This window comes from Leptodactylus fuscus, chromosome 5 (assembly GCF_031893055.1).
Source record: "Leptodactylus fuscus isolate aLepFus1 chromosome 5, aLepFus1.hap2, whole genome shotgun sequence".
Classification (NCBI taxonomy): domain Eukaryota; kingdom Metazoa; phylum Chordata; class Amphibia; order Anura; family Leptodactylidae; genus Leptodactylus; species Leptodactylus fuscus.
Genome location: NC_134269.1, coordinates 16618991 through 16637637, shown reverse-complemented (window position 1 = coordinate 16637637; position 18647 = coordinate 16618991). Strand labels below are relative to the sequence as shown.

At 47.2% G+C, this 18647-nt stretch overlaps 1 protein-coding gene across 1 annotated transcript in view; it reads left to right on the top strand.

The window, feature by feature from the left end:
- The window catches only part of LOC142202395 (venom factor-like), a 78914-nt gene that overhangs the window by 59289 nt on the left and 978 nt on the right, over positions 1 to 18647 (top strand). Inside the window, exons 36-40 of the mRNA XM_075272489.1 lie at positions 238 to 343; positions 426 to 515; positions 2338 to 2424; positions 4180 to 4263; positions 5142 to 5277. Of these exons, the coding sequence (XP_075128590.1) occupies positions 238 to 343; positions 426 to 515; positions 2338 to 2424; positions 4180 to 4263; positions 5142 to 5277 (503 nt within the window). The remainder of the gene's footprint in view (positions 1 to 237; positions 344 to 425; positions 516 to 2337; positions 2425 to 4179; positions 4264 to 5141; positions 5278 to 18647) is intronic.

Genomic DNA, 18647 nt, shown 5'->3' with positions numbered 1-18647 from the left:
AGATAGTCACACAAAGACAAATATAGGATATCACTCAGTAATTCAATATTATAAAACAGTATTGTCTTGAAAAGCTAACCATCTTGTGACATATCTGAACATATCCTTACACGAGAGTGCAAGAGAGGACAAATCTGTACAGTAAGATGAGGTTATACAGTAAATCTATACACGAGTTGTATTGTCTTTTTGTATCTTTACAGTGATCTAATACCTTTTCTCTCTTACCCTGGACAGATCTCACACCTTCAAGAGGAATGCATCAAATTCAATATTCAACAAGTCTTCAAAGTTGGTCTCATCCAACCTGCCTCTGTCACTGTGTATGACTATTACGCCCCTGGTACGTAACAATGAGGATTTTTCTACTCATCTGATACGTTCCATATTTATATATTCATACTTTCCTTCTCATGTCTCTGTAGAAAGCCGCTGCACTAAGTTCTACCATGTGGACAAGGACAAAGACTTATTGGGCACAATCTGTCTCAATGATATATGCCGGTGCGCTGAGGGTAAGACTATAGATGTCTGGTGTACTTAATATGTCTTGTTGAAGCAGAAAGTCAAGAGAGTAAAGTTACTCATATAGTAATTACAATGTACTGTATACAGACCACCAAATACGATGGACACCATGCAAAAATAATGGGATTAGACATGAGCGAGTAGTGTTCGATCAAGTAGGTGTTCAATTGAATATTACGGTATTCGAGATACTCGTACTCGATCGAACACTACTAACTGTTCGAAGTTTGAGGTTCGATGCAGAACCAGCGTTGATTGGCAGAATGCTATACATTTTGCCAATCAACACTGGTTCTTCTCTTACCTTTAGAAGTCTTCTCCATGCAGCATCCCCGCGGCGTCTTCCGGTTGGAATTCACTCTGCCTAGGCATCCGGCCTAGGCAGAGCCGACTGCGCATGCGCGGGCATGCCCTCACATGCACAGTCGGCTCTGCTCAGGCGCTGGCTCTGCCTAGGCCCCGATGCCTAGGCAGAGTGAATTCCAGCCGGAAGACGCCGCGGGGGCGCTGCGCCGGGAGAAGACTTCAAGGGAAACCAGCCCGACCGTCACTCGTGGACTTGATAAGTATAATTTTATCGAATGTTGTGTACCCCTGAAACGAGAATTTCCCCCCATAGACTATAATGGGGTTCGAAATCCGTTCGAACAGCCGAACAGTGTGCGGCTGTTTGAATCGGATTTCGAACCTCGGACATTTTAGTGTTCGCTCATCTCTAAATGGGATTGCTCTATTGAGTTAGAAGATTTATTGTAAAAGGTGAAAAGTGAGCATAAGATACATAAATACCAAGAACAGAATGAGTTGTTAGGGCGCTGTGAGTAGATACATTAATGAGGTACAAAAGGGATGGGCCGAAATCTCTAGAATAGTAGAAAGCAACAACATGAACCTAAGTCCACAGACAAGGAATTGGCACTCACTGGTACGTGGAAGAAGAGTCCGCTAGACAATCCAGATGGACAAGAACCTTTTATTGGGATAATTAAAAACAGAAAAAGCACAACGCGTTTCGGACCACCTAAAGCCCCTTTCTCAAGTGCAGAGTAACAGGTCACACATCTGGCCCGACAGACTCCATCCTTCTTATCCTGGCTTGTAGTGGAGGTTCAATATCTAGAAACAGCTTAACACATCGAGCTACGTCGCTTCCATTTCTCCCCTAGAAGTGAATGGGAGCTACAGGAACGGCACAGAACTGTGAAGTACTCTTAGGCTGGGTTCAAACGGAGTGGAATTTGACTCGGAATCCACCTCAAAATCCACTGCCAAAAATGGCTACCATTTACTTCAATAGGAGCCGCTCGCTTCTTTTTCCGCTAGCTAGTAGTGGAAAAAAGAAGCCACATACCCTTCTTCTCGCGGATTCCGTGGTTGAGACAGCTGTGGCGTCCGCACCGCGAGACTCCCTCCTGATTAGGTCCATTTATTCCGGCCTAATCCGGAGCGGAATGCCTCGAAGGGATGTCGGTGCAATGCATTGGCATTCCGTTGCAGCTAGCCGCACGGTATGTTCACACGCAGAATACATTTTCCGCCGTGTGAACATACCCTTAGAGGTTACAGGAACAACGTAGCTCACTATTTTACTCTGTTCCCATTCACTACTAAAGAATGTTGCTCAATGAACTTGACTTGCCAGAAATCCAAGGTCTGCTAGTCAGCGGGACAGGGTCTCGGAGCTGGGACCCACATCTAGCACCCATTTATGACATGTCCCGTGGATACGCCATAAATGTCTGTTATGGGAAAGCAGAGGTCAGGTCTTATCAAATCCTTACAGCTTTTTTTATGGATTTTGTCTTTTAGAGAATTGTTTCTTGAAGAAACAGCTGGAAGGTGAAATAGATGCAGCATGGCGATATGACAAGACGTGCGCACCAGGAGTAGATTATGGTAAGGGTCAACACACAATGTCAATTCATTAGGCCCCATACAAAAGGAGTAATCTGAACCGGAAAATCTGGTCCATCTATTGGCTTGTCAGGGTTGGACCAGGCTCGGATCAGAAAATACAGCCAACCATGGGGGCCACACGGTGGCTCAGTGGTTAGCACTGCAGCCTTGCAGCGCTGGAGTCCTGGTGTTCAAATCCCACCAAGGGCAGAAAACCATCTGTAAGGAGTTTGTATGTTCTCCCCATGTTTGCATGGATTTCCATCCCATATTCCAAAAAAAGACATACTGATAGGGAAGAATGTACATTGTGAGCTCTATGTGGGGCTCACAATCTACATTTAAAAAAAGAAAAGAAAATACAGCCAACCGGATTTTGTTGTCAGGATTGTTACAGTGATTTATTAAGTAAAATGTACACCTTTTGGCTCAATTTGATATCTCAGGCATCACGTTTTATATACAATTATTTATTATTATACTTTTTGTGCATCACTCAATAAGCAATGTGTCTTAGCTGAAGAAGATGTGTTACTTAAGATGTCCTAGCTAGGGTTGAGCGATTGGAATCGGAAAAGATCGGATTCCGATTGGCGATCGAGTAAATTTCACGATCGTGATTGGAATTCTGATCCCAATCTTTTCCGGCGGGATCAAGGTTGGAGGTTATCTCAAGATTGGCTCAACCCTATTCATGTATATATCATTAATAGGGTTGAGCGATCCGGATCGGGAAAGATCGGATCCCGATTGGCGATCCAGCAAATTTCACCATCGCGACCGGGAAAGATTGGATCCCGATTGGCGATCCAGCAAATTTCACCATCGCGATTGGGATCAGCTGGAAAACGATCGAAAATCGGATATTAAAAAAAGATCCTAAAATTTCAAGATCAGCTCAACCCTAGTCCTGACAAGTACGAAAAATTTGGTTCACAATTTTGGCACAAAGCAATCCAAAAATGAACAGTATTTGAAGCTGCACCGAAAATATCAAAACCTTTAAGACTAGAGATGAGCGAGTAGTGTTCCATCGAGTAGGTGTTCGATCGAATACTACGGTATTCGAAATACTCGTACTCGATCGAACACTACTAGCTGTTCGAAGTTTAAGGTTCGATGCAGAACCAGCGTTGATTGGCAGAATGCTATACATTCTGCCAATCAACGCTGGTTCTTCTCTTACCTTTCCGAAGTCTTCTCCGCGCTGCGTCCCCGTGTCTTCTTCTGGGTGGAATTCACTTGCCTAGGCATCCGGCCTAGGCAGAGCTGACTGCGCATGCGCGGGCATGCATGCGCATACACGCGCATGCGCAGTCGACTCTGCCTAGGCCGGATGCCTAGGCAGAGTGAATTCCATCCGGAAGAGGACGCGGGGACCCTGCGCCGGAAGAAGACTTCAAGCAGAATCCAGCCCGACCGTCACTCGTGGACTTGGTAAGTATAATTTTATCAAATGTTGCCTACCCCTGAAACGAGCATTTCCCCGCATAGACTATAATGGGGTTCGAAATCCGTTCGAACAGTCGAACAGTGTGCGGCTGTTCGAATCGGATTTCGAACCTCGGACACTTTAGTGTTCGCTCATCTCTATTTAAGACCACAATTGAGTCCCTCTTCAGTCTGTATGTTGTCTAATAATTAGACGGAATATGTGAATTCCCTATTCTGTACAGATTAGTAGGACAAGATTGCACCCGACCCAGATAACCCATCCAAACTTATGGTCATCTTTGTAATTTCTTGTGTTTTTAGTGTACCAGGCGCGTTTGGATGAAATACAGGAGAGTGATAACTATGATAACTACGTGATGACGATAATCCGGGTCGCCAAGATAGGTAAATACAGGAGAAGACCATTGTAGAGAAAATTGTCGATTTGCCATTGGGATAAATAATGATCTATAAGTGAAACTGAACTACAAATACAAATCATAGGAGGTTTTCAAGTTACAATATTGAGTCTATCCATAATATACGCCATGAGTGTGTGATCCGTAGTGTTCAGACTCTCGGAACGTTAACTGATCACTAAAAGTCATGATGCTCCACGACGGGCCTGTGTCAGATACAGTAGTTCAGTTCTATACTAGTAAATGGATCCTAGTAAGGCTGAGCTACAGTACCAGGCACAGCCACAAGGATGAAAGATTAAGTATGTCACTATGGGCTCGGTCATTCTGCATATAGGTGGAGATCTACAGCCAAAGATAGACAATGGTAGCCCAAGTGTGAAATGGAAATATCATTATATTTAGACCACTGAAAGTCCCAATGCTGTGTCTGAACCGCAATATGGTGGATATAAACAATATGCAACATTTGGGTCAGTTTCGTCATGGTGTTCAACAGGGAACATAGTGATGCGTTCATTCGTTCTGCCAGATTGGGCGGGAGGCATTTAATAATTGTAGCTCACTATGGGAGTGCGCCAGTATTAGAGTCTACACCAACCAGGTGCTGGCATAGGTTTTAGGAGTAACTCAAACCAATTTTCTGGTGCTAAGCTATAGTAAATCTAATAGGTTGAGGCATGCTTGTCCTTGCCTACTGCGATCCACCTCCCCACTTCTTAAAAAACAAGTAAGAAAATTGACAAAATGGAAAAAAATTTGGCTAAAAAATGTGCCACTTTTGCACCATAAAACTGTTGTGGGAACCTTAATGTATTCTCCCCATTCTGTTATTTAATTTTCCAAGTTTTGTCCCATTATTAGGTACAGACAACAATATTTTGAACCAACAGAGGAATTTTATCAGTCATGTTAAGTGCCGCAAAGCCTTAGATATGAAAGTTGGGCGCAATTACCTTATCTGGGGTTTAAGAGGCGACCTCTGGTATCAACCATCCGGGTGAGTGATATGAGTATAGTAATTATAATGATTATGGCTTATTATATTATTATATTGCACACAATTACGTTTTGTTTTGTTTTTTTCATTCGCAAAGGAAAAAAAATTTAAACCACTTAAGTGCTCTGGTCAGCATTGACTGCAGCATCTAAGGGGTCAAATAGCAATACTCCAAATGATGTGTGTGGGATAATTTTGTGAACAACGTGCTCCCCCTTCCCCTGGGGTCTTCTGAAGTCACAGGGATGGGAGAATGAGAAATCATTCTCCTCTCCCTTCACACTGGCTGCACATGTTCCTCTGCACACATATTCTCCTGCACACTGGCTGCACATGTTCCTCTGCACATTGGCTGCACATGTTCCTCTGCACATTGGCTGCACATGTTCCTCTGCACACTGGCTGCACATATTCCCCTGCACACTGGCTGCACATGTTCCCCTGCACACTAGCTGCACATGTTCCCCTGCACACTGGCTGCACATATTCCCCTGCACACTGGCTGCACATATTCCCCTGCACACTGGCTGCACATGTTCCTCTGCACACTAGCTGCACATATTCCCCTGCACACTAGCTGCACATGTTCGCCTGTACACTGTTACACATGTTCCCCTGCGCACTGGTTGCACATATTCCCCTGCACACTGGCTGCACATATTCCCCTGCACACTGGCTGCACATATTCCCCTGCACACTGGCTGCACATGTTCCCCTGCACACTAGCTGCACATGTTCCCCTGCACACTGGCTGCACATGTTCCCCTGCACACTGGCTGCACATGTTCCCCTGCACACTGGCTGCACATATTCCCCTGCACACTGGCTGCACATGTTCCTCTGCACACTAGCTGCACATATTCCCCTGCACACTAGCTGCACATGTTCCCCTGTACACTGTTACACATGTTCCCCTGCGCACTGGTTGCACATATTCCCCTGCACACTAGCTGCACATATTCCCCTGCACACTGGCTGCACATATTCCCCTGCACACTGGCTGCACATGTTCCTCTGCACATTGGTTGCACATGTTCCCCTGCACATTGGCTGAAGTGAGATCTGCAAGTATATTCATCTCCTTCTGGACATTTGCTGTAATAGTACCATGGATTCCAGGTCTTTAAACATGGTACCCACTCTGAATCAGAGAGAGACCCACAGCCGCAAGGTCTTTGCTGATCGTGGGCATTACTTACTTCTTTGTTCCCCCTGAGATCCCCTTCAGAGCCTCCCCATATAAGCCCTCTACTACCAAAGTTCCCTTTCCATTGCAGGACAGCTCCCACATGGCAGGATCCCGGGAGTTGTCCTATTCTTATCACATCTGGGAGCCTTATGAAGCCTTATGAAGAATCCCAGGCATGTTATAGAAACAGAACTATTGAGGCTTCCTGTTGCATACCTCAGTAGCTAGGTAGTGATATTCCCATAGGCTGCAATAGAGTGCCTAATAATTGCAGGTTCAAGCCACCTAAGAAGGGGAAAAAAAGGTTAAAAAAAATCAAATTACCCAATCCCCTTTCCCTAGATTGCAAATCTTCCTTAGAGCTCAAGACTTCCAGGCATCTGAATAAACCCAATCTATGAAAATGATATATATGTTCCATACGGTGTCTACTCTAGTGGTAAATAGTTAAATTATATTTTTGCAGTTGTGCCATCCAAAAAAATTTGAATGAAAAGCATTAGAGATGAGCGAACAGTGTTCTATCGAACTCATGTTCGATCGGATATTAGGCTGTTAGCCATGTTCGAATCGAATCGAACACCGCGTGGTAAAGTGCGCCATTACTGGATTCCCCTCCCACCTTCCCTGGCGCCTTTTTTGCTCCAATAACAGCGCAGGGTAGGTGGGACAGGAACTACGACACCGGTGACGTTGAAAAAAGTAGGAAAAACCCATTGGCTGCCGAAAACATGTGACCTCTAATTTAAAAGAACAGCGCCGCCCAGCTTCGCGTCATTCTGAGCTTGCAATTCACCGGGGATGGAGGTTTCCGTCCATTTAGCTAGGGCTTAGATTCTGGGTAGGCAGGGACAGGCTAGGATAGGAAGGAGAAGACAACCAACAGCTCTTATAAGAGCTAAATTCCAGGGAGAAGCTTGTCAGTGTAACGTGGCACTAACAGGCTCAATCGCCGCAACCCAGCTTTCCACAGTGTTGAGGCTCCTGAATGGAATACACTGAAAGTGTATTCCCATATACCCTATATACTCCTGATCCCCGTTCCAACGGTGTGCACCCCCACCTCCACCCCAGAAACTAACTTGAATACACTGTAATTCCCCTAACAATAGAATTGGGGCTATATACACCCACAATTGTTGCTACTGGTATGTAGTGCCAGGGTCTGACTTGGAATTCAAAGAATATATTGGGGCTACATACAACCTCAATTCTTGCTATTGGCATATAGTGCCAGGGTCTGACTGTAAATTCAAAAAAGATATTGGGGCTTGCCTTTCATACCACCCTCAATTCCTTCTATTGGCATATAGTGTCAGGGTCTGACTGGTAATAGAAAAAATATATTGGGGCTTTCATACCATCCTCAATTCTTGCTATAGGCATATAGTGCCAGTTTTGGAGTGTGAATTCCCCTAATATATTGGGGACTGCATCCCCCCCCCTTAAGTTGTTGATATTCGCATAAACACCCAGGTTCTGAGTTTTAATCCCACCAAATAAATTATGGCCTGCATACACCCTCAATTTATTAGTATTGGCATATACACCCAGGTTCTGAGTGTGTTTAAGCAAGGAAAGCATATTAAAATGCGCAAGGCTCCCGGAAAGGGACGTGGACAAGGCCGTGGGCGAGGTCGGGGGAATGGTTCTGGGGAGCAAGTTAGCGGTGAAGCCACAGGGCGTCCCGTGCCTACTCCTGTGGGGCAGCAAGCATTGCGCCACTCCACAGTGCCAGGGTTGCTTGCCACATTAACTAGGCTGCATGATACAAACCTTAGTAGGCCCGAGAACCAGGAACAGGTCTTGCAATGGCTGTCGGATAACGCTTGCAGCACATTGTCCACCAGCCAGTCAGCCTCTACCTCCTCTCCTCCTTTTACCCAACAGTCTTGTCCTCCTTCCTCCCAAAATTCCCAATCTTCCCAGAACAATAACCCCAACTGTCCCTGCTCCCCAGAGCTCTTCTCCCTTCCTTTGACTGTACCGCAACCTGCTCCTCCATTTCGCAATTCCACGGACCTAACAGACGAGCATCTGTGTCCAGATTTGGTGGCAGATGACCAGCAACCCACCCTCATTGACGACGATGAGACGCAGTTGCCGTCAGGGCAACCAGTTGACATGCGCATTGTGCAGGAGGAGGAGGTGAGACAGGAGTTGGAAGAGGAGGTGGTGGACGACGAGGACTCTGACCCCACCTGGAGAGGGCGGATGTCAAGCGGGGAAAGTAGTGTGGATGTTGAGGCAGGTGCAGCACCAAAAAGAGTAGCTAGAGGCAGAGGCAGAGGTCAGCAGCTTAGGCGAAGCCAGGCCACACCTGGAATCTCCCAAGATGTTCCAGTTTGTACCCAGCCCCGAAAAACTCCCACCTCGAGGGCACGTTTCTTGAAGATGTGGAGTTTTTTAAAGGAATGCGCCGAGGACAGATATAGTGTTGTCTGCACAATTTGCCTCTCGAAATTGAGTAGGGGCTCTGAGAAGAGCAACCTGTCCACCACTTCAATGCGCCGTCATTTGGAATCCAAGCACCAGAATTAGTGGCAGGCAGCAACGACAGGACAAACGTCGCCCGCCGTTCACGCCACTGCCTCTGCCACTGCTCACAGTGCTGGCGATGCACTCCAGAGGACGAGCCAGGACACCACTTCATCTGCCTCCGCCACTTTGTTGACTTCTCCCTCATCCTCCCCTGTTCCTGTCTTATCTCCTTCTCCTGCACCATCAAAGGCACCATCAGGCGCTTCTTTACAACAACCCACCATCTCTCAGACATTGGAGCGGCGGCAGAAATACACCGCTAACCACCCACACGCGTAAGCCTTGAATGCCAACATCGCTAAACTGCTGGCCCAGGAGATGTTGGCGTTCCGGCTTGTTGAAACTCCCGCCTTCCTGGACCTGATGGCAACTGTGGCACCTCGCTATGCCGTCCCTAGCGTCACTACTTTTCCTGGTGTGCCGTCCCCGCCTTGCACATGCCACTCAACAACAGGCGGGCCCTTAGTTCCATGCTTTGCACAAAGGTCCACTTGACCACCGACGCGTGGACAAGTGCATGCGGACAGGGACGCTACATTTCACTGACGGCACGCTGGGTGTAAGGATTGGAGTCAGGGTCAGGCAGTGCAAAGTGACACAGCTGGAAAGCAACACTGTACAACTAATGACAAAAGGGGTCGCAGGCCCTGCAGCTATAACTATGCTGTAATATCTGAGATGAGGCAGACCAATGCACTTCCTAATTGAAGTGTGCCTACCACGACTCCTTACGCTTCTATCCGGCGGCTAGGATAAGGGGAGAGGAGGCCCTGAAAGTGCTAGGGACTGGAGTCACGGGGTCACACCTAAACAGAAAGCACAGTGTAACTGCAATGCAAAACAAAAGACTAAACAGCATGGAACCAGGGAGGACCACAAGTCCCAGCAAGACACAGAAGAGAAGGCGAGGTCAGACGAGCAAGAGGTCAAGCCAGGAGATATAATAAAGGTACCAAATCAAAAGACAAGGGATAGTTAAAAATACAAGCCGGGTAAATAAACCAAGAGAACAGACCGAATACAAACAGACAGGGAATCAGACTGAGCAGAGGAACCAGGAACCACAAAGTGAATGGCTGGCAAGGATCCATGCCTGGGTGGGGTTTAAATAGCAGCAGAGAACACACCTGATGGCTAATGGCATGGAGACTGAAAGCAAGGAAAAGATTAACCCTTAATGACCTAAGCACACCCAATAGAACTCCTAACACGTCTCCCAGGGAGACACCGCGCAGCAAGGAGACCACGGCGACTCCGTATCCTGACAGTACCCCCCCTTTGAGGAGGGGCCTCCGGACCCTCAAGAGGACCCCCTGGCTTAGTAGGGCAAGAACGGAAAAACCTCTCCACCAATCTAGGAGCGTGAAGGTCTCTGGCTGCCACCCAAACACGCTCCTCTGGTCCATACCCCTTCCAATGTATGAGGAACTGAAGGGAATTCCGCACTCTGCGTGAATCAATGACCCGCTCCACCTCATACTCTAGTTCCCCCTGAACGATCATGGGTTCGGGTGGGGAACGAGTGACCATTGCCGGAACATACTTTTTGAGTAGGGACTTATGAAAAACTGGGTGAATATGGAGGGACCTAGGAAGTGATAATTTGAATGACACAGGGTTGATTATTTCAGAAATGGGATATGGACCAATAAAACGCGGGGCAAATTTAGTAGATGGAACACGAAGTTGGAGATTTTTAGTGGATAACCAGACCTTGTCACCCACCACAAAGTCAGGTCCAGGGCGGCGCTTCCTGTTGGCGAAATTTACTTGATTAGCCTGGGCTTTTCTCAGCGATGCCAGGCTTTCAGCCCATACAGTACAGAGAGATTTAGCAACATCCTCTACTGAGGAAAAGGCAAATTCATTGCCTGTTCCTGAGGAGAATCTGGGGTGAAAACCATAGTTAATGTGGAAAGGAGACAACCGAGTCGAGGAGTTGACATGATTATTTAGTGCAAACTCAGCCATGGGCAAATATTCACTCTATTTATCTTGGCAATCAGACACAAAGCACCTCAAATATTGTTCTAAAGATTGATTCAATCTCTCTGTTTGACCGTTAGTCTCTGGGTGAAACGCTGAGGAGAAAGAAAGCGAGACTCCCAACCTGTTACAAAAGGCTTTCCAAAACCTGGACACAAACTGTACGCCCCTGTCCGACACCACATTTGAAGGAATACCATGCAGACGTAAAATGTGGCGGATAAACAACCAGGCCAACAATTTAGCTGAAGGCAATTTTTTCAAGGCAACAAAGTGGGACATCTTAGAAAAACGATCTACTACAACCCAAATTACCGATTTCCCTTTAGAGGACGGGAGATTGGTAATAAAATCCATGGAGATGTGTGACCAGGGTCTATTGGGTAGCGGGAGTGGATGTAAAAGACCCGCTGGAAGTTGATGGGGCACCTTAGATCTGGCACAGGTCTCGCAAGAATGAACAAACTTTTTTACATCCTGTTGCCAAGATGGCCACCAATACATTCGTGATAACAGATTCCCAGTACCAGCAATGCCTGGATGACCTGCCAGAACAGAGGAATTGATCTCCTCTAAGAGCGCCAAGCGGAGGTGACTAGGGACAAATAATTTACCTGGTGGTAACGCACTAGGGGCAGCATCCTGAGTGTTAAGAATACGGGTTTCAAGATCCGAGGTCAAAACTGCCACTACCACCCCAGGAGCAAGTATATTTTCAGGTTCCCCATCAGAACTACCACTAAGACCAAAACTTCTAGACAAGGCATCTGCTTTAGTATTCTTTGAGCCGGGACGGTAGGTAATTACAAAGTGGAACCTAGTGAAAAATAGAGCCCACCTGGCTTGACGGGGATTTAATCTTTTTGCCTTGTCTAAATATAATAAGTTTTTGTGGTCAGTCAGTACAGTAATTTTATGTCTGGCCCCCTCCAGGTAGTGTCTCCACTCTTCAAAGGCCCACTTAATCGCCAGAAGCTCTCTATTGCCAACATCATAATTGGCCTCGGTAGTGGAGAACCTCCTGGAAAAGTAGGCGATAGGTTGGAGGTTGGTAAATGGTTCAGTGCCATGAGACAGGACGGCTCCTACACCTACTTCTGAAGCGTCAACCTCTACAATAAAGGGCAATTCAGGATCAGGATGGACCAGGACTGGGGCAGAAGTAAAGAGTTGTTTTAAGGTGGCGAACGCTACCTCCGTCTCTGGTGTCCAGGAGGCAGGATCCGCCCCCTTTTTGGTCAAATTGGTGAGAGGTTTAACAATAGAAGAAAAATTTCGGATAAATTTTCGGTAATAGTTGGCGAAACCTAGAAACCTTTGAACTTCTTTTAAGGTAGTAGGTTTCTCCCATTCAAGTACTGCAGATACCTTTCTGGGATCCATACCAATGGAACCAGGAGTAAGGATGTATCCCAAAAAAACTATCTCCTGGACTCCAAATTGACACTTGGATAACTTAGCACAGAGGTGGTTTTGACGTAGCCTAAGAAGAACCTCTTTTACATGTTGCTGATGTGACTCCCAGTCCGGTGAGAATATGAGGATGTCATCTAAATAAATTACTAGATATCTACCTAACAGATCCCTAAAAATGTCATTCACAAAACGTTGAAATACCGCCGGAGCATTGCTCAAACCAAAAGGCATAACTAGGTATTTAAAATGACCTTCAGGGGTATTAACTGCGGTTTTCCACTCATCCCCATCTCTTATCCGAATCAAGTTGTAAGCTCCGCGGAGGTCAATTTTAGAAAACCATCGAGCCCCCACCACCTGGTTAAAAAGATCTGGGATGAGTGGCAGAGGATGTTGGTCTTTGACCGTAATCTTATTCAACTCCCTGTAGTCAATACAAGGTCGGAGGCCACCATCTTTTTTTTCAACGAAGAAAAACCCCGCCCCCACAGGAGAAACTGAAGGTCGGATATGTCCTTTAGATAGGCTCTCTTTAATATACTGGCGCATGGACTCGCGCTCTGGAGCTGAAAGGTTAAAAATGCAACCTTTGGGTAGTTTAGCTCCAGGAACCAAATAAATTGCGCAGTCATAAGGTCGATGTGGAGGCAAGGCTTCCACATTGAGCTCATCAAAGACGTCTTTGAACTCAGTAATAAATTACGGAATTTTGATATCATTTTTGATAGTACAAACAGTATTAATATGAGAAGTACAGGAATCTCCCCATCTAACCAACTCTGAAGTTTCCCAATTAAACACTGGATTATGTACCCGCAACCAGGGTAAACCAAGAATAACGTCTGCAGCCAGTTTTTTCATAACAAAAAATGACACTTTTTCAATATGTAAACTGCCGACAAAAAACTGCACCTCAGCAGTACGGGCTAAGATTTTCCCTTCAGACAAAGGGGTTAGATCTGCTCCAGATACCTGAAATGGGTATTTCAAGGGAATCAATTCAATTCCTAGAGCTTGTGCCACAACTTCATGGATGAAGTTCATGGCGGCACCTGAATCCACCATCGCCTGACATGCAAAAGTTTTGTTACCATTAACAAGAATAGCAGGGAGTAAACATTTCTCAATATTATTAGGAGGTACCTGTGTGCCTGAGTGACCCTCCCGGAAATCACTCAGGCATTGGCGTTTCCCAGCGGTGGTTTAGGTCTGGTTGGACAGATTCTCAGGATATGTCCAGGTTTGCCGCAATACAGACACAGAGCGTTTTCTAGGCGATACTTTCTCCTGGAGGCGGTTGTGGACCCCAATATCATTGGTTCTTCTTCAGGAATGGAACAAGAGGTAGGAACAGCAGAAGGAGGTATAGGTTCCGAAAGGACAGACCAGGATTTAGCTGAGGACCCAGGTATGCTTAATTTCTAAATGTGAAAAGGAGAGTAAAGGTCCGCAGCTCTTGCTCGTGATAAAAAAGTATATTTTATTCCATTATTTTAAAATTTGGCAAAGAACACCATAACAAAAAAGTAAGAAAGAAAGAAAGTACAAAAAGTAAAAATAAAAACGTTAAATATCACATCTCTGGCTTGGCTGACGCGTTTCAAAACCGCAAGGGTTTCTTAATCATAGCCTGATTGGATCCTTTTTTCTTCTCCGAGTCCAGAAGAAATAGGTCGTGCACCTTGCATCGGTCGGTGAGTTCCTATATTGGTTCCTTCTTTTTTTTTTTTGATAATGCTTAATTTCTCTCTACGCCTTTCCTTAAGCTTCCTATCAATAGAAATAGCCAAGGACATAAAGTCTCCTAGATTTTCAGGGACTGGATGACTTACTAGAGCATCTTTTACAGAATCAGATAAGCCTTGTCTAAAAAGGGTTAACAAAGGTCTGTCTGTCCACCCTGACTGAGAGCTCCACTGACGAATCTCCGTACAATAGTCCTCGGCAGTTCTAACTCCCTGCTGAATAGACAACAGATGGGACTCGGCCAAGGCAACTCTATTAGGGTCATCATAAATCTGACCTAATGTTTCAAAAAACTTTGTTAACGAATTCCATTCAGGAGCTCCAGCAGGTAGAGCCAAGGCCCAGTCTTGTGGTGATCCTCGTAGAAGGGACACCACCAGCGCCACCTGCTCTGCTTCAGAAGAAAGGAAATTAAAACAAAAAAATAAACGGCAAGATTCCCGAAATGTTCGGAATCTGTCTGGTTTACCGTCAAAACGGTCAGGCAAGAGCATTTTAGGATCCTGATGGGTATTCAATATGGGAAAAACTGGTGATTGAATAGAAGCACCTGCAGTGGCTGATGTTGGATCAGGCAAAGCCTCCAGACGCTGCGAGACTTGGTTAATTAACCCAGCCATGCCCTGCACCTGCCTTGACAGTTCGTCCAGGCGGTCAGTTACGGAGCGTTCGGCATCCACACTAAACCGCCGGGCGGCCTGCCTAGGGTAAGGGCCAGCCATTATGTAAGGATTGGAGTCAGGGTCAGGCAGTGCAAAGTGACACAGCTGGGAAAGCAACACTGTGCAATTAATGACAAAAGGGGTCGTAGGCCCTGCAGCTATAACTATGCTGTAATATCTGAGATGAGGCAGACCAATGCACTTCCTAATTGAAGTGCGCCTACCACGACTCCTTACGCTTCTATCCGGCGGCTAGGATAAGGGGAGAGGAGGCCCTGAAAGTGCTAGGGACTGGAGTCACGGGGTCACACCTAAACAGAAAGCACAGTGTCAATGCAATGCAAAACAAAAGACTAAACAGTATGGAACCAGGGAGGACCACAAGTCCCAGCAAGACACTGAAGAGAAGGCGAGGTCAGTCGAGCAAGAGGTCAAGCCAGGAGATATAATAAAGGTACCAATCAAAAGACAAGGGATAGTCAAAAATACAAGCCGGGTAAATAAACCAAGAGAACAGACCGAATACAAACAGACAGGGAATCAGACTGAGCAGAGGAACCAGGAACCACAAAGTGAATGGCTGGCAAGGATCCATGCCTGGGTGGGGTTTAAATAGCAGCAGAGAACACACCTGATGGCTAATGGCATGGAGACTGAAGGCAAGGAAAAGATTAACCCTTAATGACCTAAGCACACCCAATAGAACTCCTAACACGTCTCCCAGGGAGACGCCGCGCAGCAAGGAGACCGCGGCGACTCCGTATCCTGACACTGGGTGAATGTAGTTGAGGCTGGGACTGCTTCCTAAACTGGCCCGGTGTACCTCGTCTCCCCGCCTAACATTCCTGGCAGGGACACGGGAAGAACACCCTCCTCCTCCGCCACCGCCTCCTCCTCCGCTGTTAGATTGACCCCAGCTACGAGTCAGAAACGTTGCAGCACTGGCATTGGTAGACGTCAGGAGGCCGTGCTGAAGCTGATCAGCTTGGGGGACAGACAGCACACTGTCTCCGAGGTGAGGGATGCCCTCCTCGATGAGACGGCAATATGGTTTGAACCGCTGCACCTGGGCCCAGGCATGGTCGTTTGTGATAACGGCCGAAACCTGGTAGCAGCTCTGGAGCTTGCCGGACTCCAACATGTTCCATGCCTGGCCCACGTCTTCAACCTAGTGGTGCAACGTTTCCTAAAGAGCTACCCCAATGTTCCAGAGCTACTGGTGAAAGTGCGGCGCATGTGCACCCACTTTTGCAAGTCGACAGTAGCCGCTGCTAGCTTAAAATCACTCCAGCAACGCCTGCATGTGCCACAACACCGGCTTTTGTGCGACGTCCCCACACGCTGGAACTCAACGTTTCAGATGTTGAGTAGAGTGGTTGAGCAGCAGAGACCTTTGATGGAATACCAGCTACAAAACCCTAGGGTGCCACAAAGTCAGCTGCCTCAGTTTCTCATCCATGAGTGGCCATGGATGAGAGACCTTTGTGACATCCTACGGGTGTTTGAGGAGTCCACAAGGAGGGTTAGCTCTGAAGATGCGATGGTGAGCCTTACAATCCCGCTCTTGTGTGTGCTGAGAGAATTCCTGATTCACATCAGGGATAACTCAGATCACACAGAGGAGTCAGGGATAGCATCCGATCCGTCACAGCTGGAGAGTAGGTCCACACATCTGTCCGCTTCATCGCGTTTAATGGAGGAGGAGGAGGAGGGGGAGGAGGAAGAAGAGTTGTCCGATGATGTGATGGTGATACAGGAGGCTTCCAGGCAACTTCGAATCATCCCATTGTTGCAGCGCAGATGGGTAGAAATGGAGGATGAGGAGGAAATGGAGATTGAACTTTCCGGTGGGGCCAGAGGAGTCATGCCAACTAACACTGTGGCAGACATGGCTGAGTTCATGTTGGAGTGCTTTACAACTGACAAGCGTATTTTCAAAATCATGGAGGACAACCAGTACTGGATCTTTGCTATCCTTGACCCCCGGTATAAAAACAACATCTCATCTTTTATTCCGGTAGAGGGGAGGGCCAATCGCATCAATGCCACAAGCAATTGATGCAGAATATGATGGAGATGTTTCCAGCATGTGACATTGGCGGCAGGGAGGGCAGTTCCTTCACTAGGCGACCAAGTGCTCACCGGTCCACACAAACAAGGGGCACACTGTCTAAGCTCTGGGACACCTTGATGGCACCCCCTCGCCAAAGTACCGCCACTGAGGGTCCTAGTGTCACCAGGCGTGAGAAGTATAGGCGCATGTTGTGGGAATACCTTTCCGACCACAGCCCTGTCCTCTCCGATCCCTCTGCGCCCTACACGTATTGGGTGTCGAAGTTGGACCTTTGGCTTGAACTTGCCCTATATGCCTTGGAGGTGCTGTCCTGTCCTGCCGCCAGCGTCCTATCTGAGAGGGTGTTCAGTGCAGCCGGTGGCATCATCACTGACAGGCGCACCCGTCTGTCAGCTGAGAGTACCGACTGGCTCACTTTGATAAAAATGAACCACCAATGGATAGAGCCTTCATTTTCGTGCCCACCTGTGTAAAGCACCCCAACATGAAACTCCATGTCTGTGCTCAACCTCTCCAATTCCTCCTCCGCATCCTCATACTCATCCACCATAAGCGTTGCACAATTCTACTCCTACTAGTCTCCCTCCACCCTGATTTCCCACAACTCTGCTGGTTAGAGGCTCCCTCCATCCTGATTTCCAACAACTCTGCTGGTTAGAGGCTCCCTCCACCCTGCTTTCCCACAACTCTGCTGGTTAGAGGCTCCCTCCACCCTGCTTTCCCACAACTCTGCTGGTTAGAGGCTCCCTCCACCCTGCTTTCCTACAACTCTGCTGGTTAGAGGCTCCCTCCACCCTGATTTCCCACAACTCTGCTGGTTAGAGGCTCCCTCCATCCTGATTTCCAACAACTCTGCTGGTTAGAGGCTCCCTCCACCCTGATTTCCCACAACTCTGCTGGTTAGAGGCTCCCTCCACCCTGGTTTCCCTAAACTCTGCTGGTTAGAGTCTCCCTACACCCTGACTTCCCTAAACTCTGCTGGTTAGAGGGTCCCTCCACCCTGATTTCCCTAAACTCTGCTGATTGGAGGCTCCTTCCACCATGACTTTCCCCATGCTGGGCTGGTTAGAGACTCCTTCCACCATGAATTTCCCCAAACTTGGCTGGTTAGAGGCTCAATCCACCCTGATTTTCAAAAACAACGTTGGTGCCAACCTCAACTCACTACAAGGGCCAAATTCATTGCTGGTGACAAGCTCTCCTCACTCCAAGGGCCAAATACATATGTTTCAAGGTGTTTTTCCACTGTCTGAGAGGTGGTATTGAGTGTGTAAAAAGTGTAGTTGTTAGGCTGTGATGTTCCCAGCTTCCCCTGCTGTTCCAGTGTCATTCCAGAGGAGTCAGGGATAGCATCCGATCCATCACAGCTGGAGAGTAGGTCCACACATCTGTCCGCTTTATCGTGTTTAATGGAGGAGGAGGAGGAGGAGGAGGAGGAAGAAGAGTTGTCCGATGATGTGATGGTGATACAGGAGGCTTCCGGGCAACTTCGAATCGTCCCATTGTTGCAGCGCAGATGGGTAGAAAGGGAGGATGAGGAGGAAATGGAGATTGAACTTTCCGGTGGGGCCAGAGGAGTCATGCCAACTAACACTGTGGCAGACATGGCTGAGTTCATATTGGGGTGCTTTACAACTGACAAGCGTATTTTCAAAATCATGGAGGACAACCAGTACTGGATCTTTGCTATCCTTGACCCCCGGTATAAAAACAACATCTCCTCTTTTATTCTTTTATTCCACTATGACACCACAGG